At 26.8% G+C, this 12,018-nt stretch overlaps 1 protein-coding gene across 1 annotated transcript; it reads left to right on the top strand.

Annotated features, from left to right (window-relative positions):
* The first annotated feature begins 2,250 nt into the window (after positions 1–2,250).
* Positions 2,251–10,546, top strand: LOC132930125 (lon protease homolog 2, peroxisomal-like). Its single transcript, XM_060995809.1, has 16 exons — positions 2,251–2,707; positions 5,639–5,723; positions 5,791–5,971; positions 6,031–6,143; positions 6,213–6,369; positions 6,455–6,596; positions 6,681–6,858; positions 6,919–7,100; positions 7,169–7,316; positions 7,405–7,608; positions 7,677–7,785; positions 7,852–8,003; positions 8,066–8,296; positions 8,379–8,561; positions 8,630–8,740; positions 10,253–10,546. The coding sequence occupies exons 1-16, from the start codon at positions 2,616–2,618 to the stop codon at positions 10,370–10,372; spliced, it is 2,388 nt and encodes a 795-aa protein (XP_060851792.1). The 5' UTR covers positions 2,251–2,615; the 3' UTR covers positions 10,373–10,546.
* The last annotated feature ends 1,472 nt before the right edge of the window (positions 10,547–12,018 follow it).

The raw sequence follows: 12,018 nt of genomic DNA, 5'->3' as shown, positions 1-12,018 counted from the left end.
TGGCGATGTTTCAGTTTATTTTCGAATAGAGTTTGCCATTTAATTTTGAGGCATGGATTGTATCTATTCATATGTTACGTGTGGATATATTCGGTGTCCGTGAATTATGCCAATATGGGAGGGGATCTACACGAGTTTGATAATTTGGTTGGTTGTGAGGATTATGTTTTTGATGCTTCAAGTGAGGTTGCATTTGATATGTACCTATGTGGCTATGTTGCCGTTATTGAGTAAACTGCACTTACAGAGTCATTTAAGATGAAAACTTTATCGTAGTTATTAGTGGAAAGTGAAAATACACGGCTGCTAGTAATTGGTGAAAGTTTCTGCAGTGTATATGCTTAAGAGAGTGAGGTTTTCACTGTGAGCAGTGGAGTAATAGATGGAACTAATAAAACCATTAGTTGTTTTGAAAGCAGCTGTATAGATTTAATAGTAATAGTATGTGCTAGGACCATAGAAATAATATTAGATGGTTCCATCCTAATTAGAGTTCGAGTTACAATCCCCTGGTTTGGACACCGTAGAGACCACACGGACTTCCGCTTTATTATTATTATTATTATTTTTATCTTTAATAGCTCCCGATAGCAGTATTTAAACGACTGCTGTTAAACCACGAACTAAGATAGGTACTACATTTTTAGTTCGTGTGTTAAACGTAGTACAAAGTCTAATCACAAGCAACCGTATGGCATATAGTTTAAACTTTAAACCACCACACGCAGTTAGGCAATAAGTCCGTTATTATAAAAGTTACATAACGATTACACACGACCAGAATGATCTCAAAATTCAAATAGGTACTCGCAATAAAATAAATCAACTAATTTAGATGTACCGTAATAAACCTAATAGTTCCACCACTCGTCATTATGAAATCCAGATTTCTCTCAAACTATGAAGACTCAATCTCCGTCCCCTATTTGCTCCACCTTCAAGTTTAGATCTCCAAGAAAAATAATTAAAGTACTATAAAAATATAGAATAAATGTATAGATTCTTCAAACACTAAAAAAACATTTTTTTTTTTTAATTCAAAAAATTCATTTAGTTGGTACTTTGGGGGGTCAAAAGTAAAAAATTTCCAGTAGTTTTCAAAAGCGTCAGGAAAAACCCTGAAAAAATAACGGAAAAACGGGAATTTTGCTGTAACTCAAAAACGAATCATTGTAAATACTTGAAATTTTCAAAATAAGTAGGTATTTAGAATTTTTTTAAACTATTTATAAACCATTTAGATTTTCGATTTTTCTAAATTTTTTTTCTTGAAATGCGGATAAAAAAAAATTGGATTTCCAAAAAATTTTTATACAAGGTTTATTATAAGTGTTACTTATCGTAGTAAAAAAAAATCAAAAATCGTTAATCAACATTTTTGTTTGTAAGCATTTAAAGTTCAAATGTTTACGAAATATAACAAAATCGCAAAAATTTGCAAGGAATTTTGAAGTTGAAAATTCATAAAATTATTGTGATTTATACCTAAGGTTAAAAACCCAATACAAGGTTATCCTAAGTTTTCTTTCAAGTAACTGTAAAAAAAAAATTCCAGCGTCAATATAGAAAAAATTTTATGAGCGTATGAAATTAAAATTTTTTTTGAAATCAAGTAAAATAACGATATATTACAATTTAAATATAGGTTATAATATAATATATCCTACTAATTATCATTGACTGATAAATCATCTCCGTTCAGAATCGTTTTTCGTATACAATGACACCTGTCAAATTTAACACATCCGTTATAGTGACCTACTGTCCATTTCCTCTACTACGCTGCAGCAGAGCGATAGGTACCCACTTGCTCACCTTTTTTTTTATGTATTATTGCATTATAACATTTATACAATAACATTATACATAATCATATATTCATTAACCGGAAGACAGAAAAATAAAAAAATTATAATACAGATTATACTGATTATAGATAAACGGTAATTATGTTTTCCAAATTAAAGCGAGTAAGTTATGTACATGTCATAAATAGGTTAGATATTGGAAATTGGATTTAGATGGTAATTATTATGTGGAAATTATTGTGAGTTTATTTAAGTTAATTTAGGTTAAAAGGTCGTTAAAAACGGAAATCTCAAATGTCCCAACAAATAAACACCATCACCAAATTGCATAGGTTATATATAGATTCAAATTATGTACCAGTAAGTTATCACCATTATAGCAACTCAAAATGCTATTATCAATTATCAGTTTATCACAGAAGTATAATATGAATGATTTGTCGACGGTCCGTGACCGAAGAACACGATACATAATAATCTGCTTTCTGCCTTCAGCGGTTCAGCATTATAATACTATTCATTCAATCGTTTACATTTTAAATCTTTTTCAGCATAAAGTTGTTCATTGTTACTTTAGTTATTTGTTTTTGTATTTTGTTCTTGAGTCTTGACACAGTGTTCAGTGTACCTGAAATATCTATTTTCTTATGCAATGTGGTTTTTAGTGATATGAATGTTCCTCAGTTTCTGTAGTTACTTGTTTTATTTAAATATTTTGCTTTCCATATAACGAATGACAAATTACCGTTTTGGAAATATAACTTTTAACAGTTAAGATTTTATTATTCTGTTAATCTTAAAGGAACAATGGATATCCCCAACGAATTGCCTATTATTTATACAACACCAGTTTTGATTCCTGGTTTTATTTTGAAAATTCGATTACAAGTTGAAAAATAGTAAGAATACATAATATCATACATTAAAAATAATTAACAATCAATACCTAGTTTTATTGTACTTTAATATTTTTAAGATATTTTTTAATTATCTATTTATTTATAAATGACTATTTTTATAGTTATTTTATAAGATTTTTGCTTCAATCTATTTTATTATGACACTAGATTATTATGTGTTATGAGATATAGCTTATCAGGATTGGCTAGGTGTGCCAGTGTGCTGTAGCATGCTGGGTCAGCTCAATTTAATATGTGGCACTTGGGCCGAGGGCTACCAAACATTTGACGATACATATTACTAACACATTTATTTTAAATACCAAACAGTTTTTAACCACAGTTATTGAGTTGGTATGAATATTAACACCATAAGTTCATGATCGAACTTTACAACTTATAATATGTGTATACAGAATGTCCTATGAGGATTTATCCTTTGCGATATATCCTGAAATAATGGAAATATAATATTCTGGTTTTTTAATAAGATTCACATAGACAAGAACTACAAATATTTCATGTTTTAATTTATTTTAATGTTTTGGTAAAAAAGTTAAAAAATATATTTTTTTATTTAATTTAAAGAGCCATTTTGTAGAGTTCATTTTTTGAAAATATTGACGTTTTAACATTTTAATTTCATTATCTTCTGATTTTTAATAATTTTTTTAATTTCGAGAAAAACTGAAAGCATTTGCTGGCCGTACGAGCATGGGGGCCACATGTTTGATACAATGTACCACTATTAAATAGTTCGCAGTTTTTTTTAAACTAGAAAAAGTCTTTCATCGGGGGTCGGTGTTCTACAAAAGGTTAAGAACCGCTGGTTTAGAGGCACAAAATATCTTAAAAGTGCCCAATATTATTGTTGCCTATTATTTCAATCAAAATATACCATTTTTATTTTTTTTTTAGTTTTCTATAGCTATTTGTTGTTGACTTCTGCAATAATTTTACACCAATTATATAAACTGACGCAACACCTACATCTGTTATGTAAATCTTACTAACGCATAACATAGTACATTGTACGTTCTGAATAATCCATTTCACTCTTTTTTTGATGAATTTTACAGTCAATTGATCTATTATCTAATTTAAATGTAAGAACATTGTCTATTTAACCCCACTATTTTTACAGTATTTTTTATTTTAAAGTGTGATGAGCATTTTAACACTTTATTATTAATGCGTTTTAAAATTTTCATATCTTGCTTTAAAATTAAAGTATTAAAAATGCCTATAAGGTTTACATTATTATGTTTATAAAGAATAACATTTTAAAGATAAAGTGGGTAGGTAGGTACTCCAATATTTGTGTACTGTTTTGAGGATGTACTTTTCTACTGTCTTAACAATTGTTTTAGTGAAAAGTCTTTTTTATTTATGATTTTCTATTGTCAGAAATAGATTAAATGACTTAATTATGTTAAGTAAATATAGAAAATAATATTTCTCAAAATATAAACGATTTCTTATTTAATTACCTAATATATTTTCCAATGATTAAACAAAAAAAAAAAAATTTTTTAATTTATTTTTTGAATAATTATGAATCATTAAAATTTTGAAAACCAGTATAAACTGGTATGACATATGCAATAATACAGTGATAAGCAACCCTTGATGTACCTACCTATATTCTATATGTGCAACATGTTTAAAAAAAAAAAATTTGCCAAAAATATGCTGGTCTGTAAACAAACGGTATGTTTACAAACAATTAGAGAATTGAAGCACTCAGTGGCGTCATTTCAATTTTTTTTTAATAACGCATGGCGTATTAAACAGGCCACTTTAAGCGTAAATCACTATCAATTATTCAGGCCAATCAATTTATAAAGTGGGCCAAATTACTACAATATTGGATTTTAAATACGCAAATGTATACCATGCGCTGTCCAAATGACGCCACTGGAAGCGCTACTAAAAAACTAAAAACATTGCTTTAGGAAAATTACTTCTTAATTCCGTACTGAAAACTACTAAAGTACTTATAGTTTAAGTATGTAGATAATAATTTTAATATGATAAAATATCTAACAAAAATATGTACTATTGTGGACTTCAGATTAAATGAAAAAGTGCTTACCTACTTAAATATATCTATTGTTTAACTTATAAGCTATGTTTAAGTATATTAGTATATACTTTAGTAAGAATTTACTATTTTTGTAATTATTTATATTTTTTTTTAACAAGTTAAATAGTTAATATAAGTTTTATTTGGTTTGTAAACATAATATAATGATTGACATTTTTGGGTAGGCATATTATTTAATTCCTTACTGTTATAATTTCAAAAAGGTATTTAATATATTTTCAAAGGTTCAGCAAGATGTATGAGTATATAATTGTAAAAAATTACAAGAAAAATAGATATTCCTATAAAATAAATATATTTGTATAGTCAATAAATTAAAAGGCCAGTATAAAATGGGTTTAGGCCATTTATTTTTCTAGAATACTAAAATGTATAATTCTCAGTTCACCCTCGAATACTACCTACCATAATGTTATAAGAACCCTAGTATGATTTGAAAATTAGCAACTGGCATAAATATGTAACGCTTTAAATGGGATTTAAAGATAATTTATTAATAAAAATCTGCCTGCTACAAATATAAATATAAGCATAAGCATTTTTTATTAACAAATGTAATCTAAAAATCAGACAATTATTAGACCATCCTTAATAACCCATGATTGTTTTTTTTTAAGTTGTTTCATTTTTTTTGAAGTTTTAACCATTAAAGAAAAAGCAAAAATAATGTAATCTTATTTTTGCTTTAGATTAGTTTACCAATAACTAAAATGCATATATTAAAAATTGAGAAGTGATTGTTTTAGTTTATTAAATTGGTCATTCTTAAGTTTTAAGACATATTATAAATACATTTTGATAAACAAATTTTAACTATATTTCAGCTCTAATCTATTGAATTATCTTCAAACTAATCATGAATCAAAATCAATACATATTGGTGTAATACCAAAAACAGATTTTGAAAAGGTAGTAAATATTAATAATTTATACTTAAAATACAAATGACAGTAAATACATAATTTACAAATTTTAGGTTGACAATGTAATTGGAACCGTGGGTCTAGTTCGAAGTATAATTAAAATTGATTCTGTTCCTGAAGATTTTTTTTTGTTTATTGAAGGAATATGTCGTTTTAAATTGGATGTAAAGATAGCTGAAGAACCATTACAAATTAATAAAATCATGACAATTGAAAATTTTAAAAGCCTTCAAGGTAATTAATATTGTATAAATGCATACTGTAAATCATGAACTAAACATATCTTAATTTAGGTGACAAAAAGGAAATAAATGAACTTATAGCTGAATTTGAAAAAGTGGTGATTGACTATTTGACATATTCTGAATCAAACGTATCAAAAGTATTTACAAAAGAATCTTTAAAGGTATGAGCAAATATAATTTAAATTGACTGCTGATCTATTGTGTTACCTAATGCTCTTATTACTTTACAGATTTTATTTAATAAACTTGCCTTGCATCAAATTGTTGATTATTATTTAAAAGCTTTTGTTCATTTAACTCCAACTAATGCATATGTAATTCTTAGAGCTACAAACTTAAACGATATATTAAGATTTGTTACAGATTGGTTAAAACGAGAAACAATTAGTATGTCATGTTAAATATTTTTTTATATATTGCACGCTTAAATTTGAAGAATTTAATATTATGGATATTGTTTATTATATTATAGAAGAAAATAAATATTCCTATTCTGGAAAAACTGGTTTAGTTCCAGTTCATTCAATAACTCTTAATGATATTGTTGGAAAAAATAATGTTATGTTCAAAATGCCCGCTTCACATGAATTACATGAATTACTTAAAGCAATTAAGTTAGTATGATCTAAGTAATATGTATAGATATTTAAAATAACATATTAATATTTATTTTTTTTATTATCAAATGTATTTCTTAGAGGTTCTGGCATGCCAACTCCAATACATAAAGAGATTATGAAAGAATTTAAAAGACTTCATGAAATGAATACTAGCCATCCTGATTATTCTGTATTTATAAATTATATCAGATATATTGCTAATTTACCATGGAGCAAACGTACAGAAGAAACCTTAGACCTGGAAAAAGCCAGAAATGTAAATATTTATTGAAATACTAGTTTTTAAATTGAAATTAATTATTTTACATGCTTGTAGATGTTAAAATTAGACCATTATGCCATGGATAAGGTCAAAAATAGAATACTGCAATTCATTGCTGTAAAAATATTGAACCCAGATCGGCGAGGACCTATACTTTGTTTTGTTGGGCCACCCGGTGTTGGCAAAACAACTATTGCTAAAGCCATTGCCAATTCGTTAAATCGAACTTTTAAAAGGTATAATTAATTATCATAAATATTAATATAATTATAAACAACAATCAAACAAGTTTATTTTATTTTAGAATATCATTAGGTGGAATAAATCACTATTCTGATATTAAAGGACACAGAAGAACATATATTGGGGCTATGCCTGGTTGTATAATGCAAGCTATTAATCAAGCAAAAACAAATAATCCTGTCATTTTATTGGATGAAATTGATAAGATGGTTAGAAATAAAAATAATACTATTTTAATTTAAAAATTATTTTTAACATATTTTGATATGTATACATCTTCGTTATAATATTGTCTAGTATAAAGGTTCAAGTGGTGACCCCGCTGCAGCATTATTAGAAGTTTTAGATCCTGAACAAAATAACTCATTTGTTGATTCATATGTTAATTTGCCGTTTGATGTCAGTCAAGTAATGTTTATTTCAACTGCCAATAGTGCTTTTAAAATACCGCAGACATTACGTGATCGAATGGAGATAATTTATTTGGAAGGATACACAGAAGTATATCATTTTAATAAAGATAAATAATTAAAATATTTAATTGTTAAATATTTTAATAAATTTTATAGGATGAAAAAATGCAAATTGCAGAACTTTATTTGATTCCCAAGATACTTAAAGATCACAATATGAATGAATTACAGATAACTATTTGCAAAGAAACTATAAAAGATATAAGTATGTTTTCTTATTTATTGTTATCTGCAGAATGATTTAACAGTATTAATGTTTAATTTGTATTAGTTCAAAAATATACGAATGAAACTGGTGTACGAGAATTGCAGCGTAAACTTGAAGTTATTTGTCATTATATTGCTGTTGACATGGTTGAAAATAGTAATAAAAAAATTAAAAACTATGTGATCACACCAGAATTATTGTTGAATATTCTTGATGTAAGGACTAAAAGAAAATAATTTTTATATGGAATTTCGTAATATAAAATATAATTTTTCAGAATGAATTATATAATGTAAAAAGTTCATTGGTAGAACAAAGTTGTAATAGAGTAGGTGTTTCCATTGGATTATCATGGTCCCCAGTTGGTGGTAAAATTCAAATTATTGAAGCCACTAAGTTGCATTCGAGAAATGAGAAATATGGTATAATAATAACTGGCCTAGCTGGTCAGACCCTTAAAGAATCGGTTATGATTGCACAAAATTGGATACAATCATTTGTAAAGAATGTAAATTACTTTATTTTTATTATAGTAAAACAAATAACAAAAATCGCCAGCTTATCAGATTATAATTTTATTTATTAATTAGAATGAAGTTAACATAAATGATTTCTGCGCTCATGTTCATTTACCTACTGGAGGAATTCCAAAAGATGGACCATCTGCTGGGATTTCAATTGCTTGTGCATTAATCTCTCTTTACTGGAAAATACCTTTAAGGCCAATGATTGGAATGACTGGTGAAATATCATTGAGTGGATATGTGTTGCCTGTATGTAATATATTCAATTTTGTATTCAATCAGTAATTTTGTAAAATATTTGATTTTTGCATTTAAAGGTAGGTGGCCTGAAAGAAAAGATTATAGCGGCATACAACTCAAATATTAGAACTATTATCATACCTGAACTTAACCAAAAAGATATAAAAAAAATACCCAAAAACATCAGAGTAAGTATACTTTACATGTTATTTAACATTTTGATACAAAAGAAATTAATTTGTGCGGCATGTTTTTCAATTAATAATTAGAATCCAAATATATAATTTTTTTCCATGACATCAATTTTACAAACCCAGCTAGTATTAATTAGTTTTAAATCAAAGAAAGCAAGTAATGTTTTTGGTTTTAAATTAATGAGTTACTTTTTTTTTTGTGCTAGTCATCACATGTTGTTCTAGTAACATTTAAATGCATTTTTAATTTTATTTGTATTTTTGGTGGTAAAGAGGACATTTCCCTTACTTTTGAAGAAATTGAGTAAAATACTAGAAAATGGGAATATTTATATGTACATATCTTAATCTATCCAATTATTTTATTTTTTTTTAGTTTGAAATAAACATAGACTTAAAGCTTTTTTAAAATACTTATAAGAGGTTTGTTCAGAAAATATGCTTAGTGTCGCTAGGTTTGTACAGATCAGCTGATGTTAACACCATTTCCCGATTACAAATACCTTTATTCATTAGTTAACCACATGGTTTTTAGTGAAGTGTGATTTTTTTGTATTTTGGATTTCATAACAAATGACTTGAAGGAGCAACGACTTGCTGTCAAATATTATGTTAAGCTAGGAAAATTTGTGGCAGAAATATTTGGTATGCTCAAGACGACTTACGGTTATGTTGCTTGAAATGTATAGCATGGACGTGCTAAGGATAGCCGACAGTTAACTGAAGACAATGAGTTTCCTGTCCTTCCATGTCTACTGTTGTAACCCACACATTGACAAAATTAATATCTTAGTATGGGTAAATCAGCGTCTGACCATCAGAGATATTGGTTGGATCTTGTAATGAGATTTTGACCAAAAAATTGAAGATGCATGGCATTGCGGCAAAATTTGTGTTACATTTGATGATGTATGACCAAAAAATGTGATCATGGCCAGGTTTGCGGAAAACTGCTGGATCGTTAAAAAAAAAATAAACATTTTTTGTCAAGGCTCCTTGTGACTTTTTTATGTTACCTCAACTAAAATAATCCTCAAAAGAAAGATTTGAGATTTCATAATTAAATAAAAATTAAGGTAAATGTAACAAAGGATATTACAAAAGAAGTGTTCAAGACTGTTTCATAAAATGCAAACACCGTTGGGATAAGTATGTGCGCTGGGAAAAAGAGAGTACTTTGAAGGGAACCCTGACATGTAACTTATAAATAAAATACATTTTGTTTTATGACGTTAGTCTGCATATTTTTTTAACACACCTTGTATAAGCATTGTATAGATAAGTAATTTTAAAATATTTAATTATGTTAGAGCTATTTCTCAATAAACTGCTTATTAATTTAGTATGAGATACCTTTTTACTTAATAATTTTTTTTAAGCAATTTAAAAATATCAAAAATCCACTTTTAAAGTTTAAATTGTTCATTTCTTTTGCTCAGAACCTTTATTTATTAGTGTATATATTGATTTTTTTTTTATAAATATTTAATTAATAATTTGTTTTAGGAGGATTTAAATATTATTCCAGTGAAACATATAGAGGAAGTATTGGATATTGTTTTTCCTGGAGGATTGGCAATGCTGCAAAATCCATCATTTATAACAATGGGAACATGTAAACTTTAGTCCTAAAGTATGACAAACCATTATTTATTTATATTTATAATTATTTTAAACAATACCATGTAATACATAAGATACATGTTTTAATATTTATAAGTTACTTAATTAATTTTAATGAACAAATGTAAAATATTCATTATGTACCTACTTTTAAATATAATATTTTACTTTTTGGAAGTTGTAGTTTCAATTATTATTACATTAACTAACTTGTAAAACAATATTTCTCAAATATTGTAAAAAATATGTATCTCGATTGATGTTATAGATCAAAAATTATCTTTGTTAACATATAATAGATCATAACCACTTTAGGCTCAACATTTGCATATAAGTTTTATCAGGAGCATCAATAAATGAAAGTGAAATCAAATTATTTTTCCTCAATACTATTGGTAGAATTTATTCATATTTTTTTTAGGTATTTTCACAAGATTTATTGTGGATTGCTTAACCCAGGTTTTTAAGAATTTTTAACAAAAATGTCCTGTAATCTACTAGGTACTTTTTAATACGTAGTATTTTTAATTTTAACAGTTTTTATGTAACAAATTCAGAAATCTAGTAAAAAAAAGCAACATACCGATGTTAATGTGATCTTTAAAAGTATATAATATAAATATGAATTCTTTATTTTTAATAAGTAATTGTACATAAACAAAACAAATTTTCAACCTAACGCAATACCTGTGCTTGTTTATGTTGTGTTATTTTGAACGTCAAACATGGTTTCCCTAATTATACTAATACGGGGCCCACCCTGCGAGCCGTACTGAAATTTTTATACATTGTAAATACATGATTTAAATACACAATTTTTGATGTTTTTTAAATCATATAAACATTAAATAGGTAGGTGAAAATAACATTAATAACATATTACCATTAAAGGTTGTGAAATTGTATTTATTTAAGATATAAAACTGTGTTGGCAATTAAAATATTTCTTATTTAATTTAAAAAAAAGTATGTATCTGTTTATCATATAAATGATGTATGCTTTAAATAGTGGCTGATTATGGAGTCGGTAAATTAAAGTATGTAACATTTTAATAGTTTTTTTTATCAGAGTTCAAGTTTCTAAATCTTTACTGACTTAGCCCACCCTGCTACAAATGTCTGTGCACGCCTATGCTAGCATGAGTTATCAGACTGCTGAATCACCACAAATTATTAGGATATGCAAAAATCACAGATGTTTTTTATTTATTTGGACTTGATGGATTTATTTTTACATTTAGAAAATTAATTTAATAATCAACAAAAACATACAATATTCTACAGACTAAGCCAGTAGGTTAAATTTATGTTTCTATATGTTTTTATGACTCCACTTTGCACTCTCAATTTCAATATTCAAATAGTTTTTCATAATTTACAGAATTTATTTTACTCAACACATGTTACGACGTAACACTTCTCATACTAAGCTTCTCTGCTCTCAATGTGCATGTCAGCTAACGTGTAAACAAACTCCCATATCATTTTTTATTGATCTTGAACAAAATTAATTAAACCAAAGAAACTTGGATGGTCTAAAGGAGTAATAACCAATCCTACTAAATTTACGTTTTTGTAAAAAAATTCTCTTAGAGCTTTTTATACTCCACAATTCAACTGTGATTATAGTGGTTCAGCAAGTTATACCT

This window comes from Rhopalosiphum padi, chromosome 4, assembly GCF_020882245.1.
Source record: "Rhopalosiphum padi isolate XX-2018 chromosome 4, ASM2088224v1, whole genome shotgun sequence".
NCBI lineage: Eukaryota > Metazoa > Arthropoda > Insecta > Hemiptera > Aphididae > Rhopalosiphum > Rhopalosiphum padi.
This window is presented reverse-complemented; position numbering and strand designations above follow the sequence as displayed.

Coding starts and splice junctions, on each gene's coding strand:
- LOC132930125 (XM_060995809.1), top strand. CDS start 2,616: ATGGATATCCCCAACGAATTGCCTATTATTTATACAACACCAGTTTTG. Junction 6,859..6,918: donor ACCTGGAAAAAGCCAGAAAT/GTAAATATTTAT, acceptor ACATGCTTGTAG/ATGTTAAAATTAGACCATTA. Junction 7,101..7,168: donor TTAAATCGAACTTTTAAAAG/GTATAATTAATT, acceptor ATTTTATTTTAG/AATATCATTAGGTGGAATAA.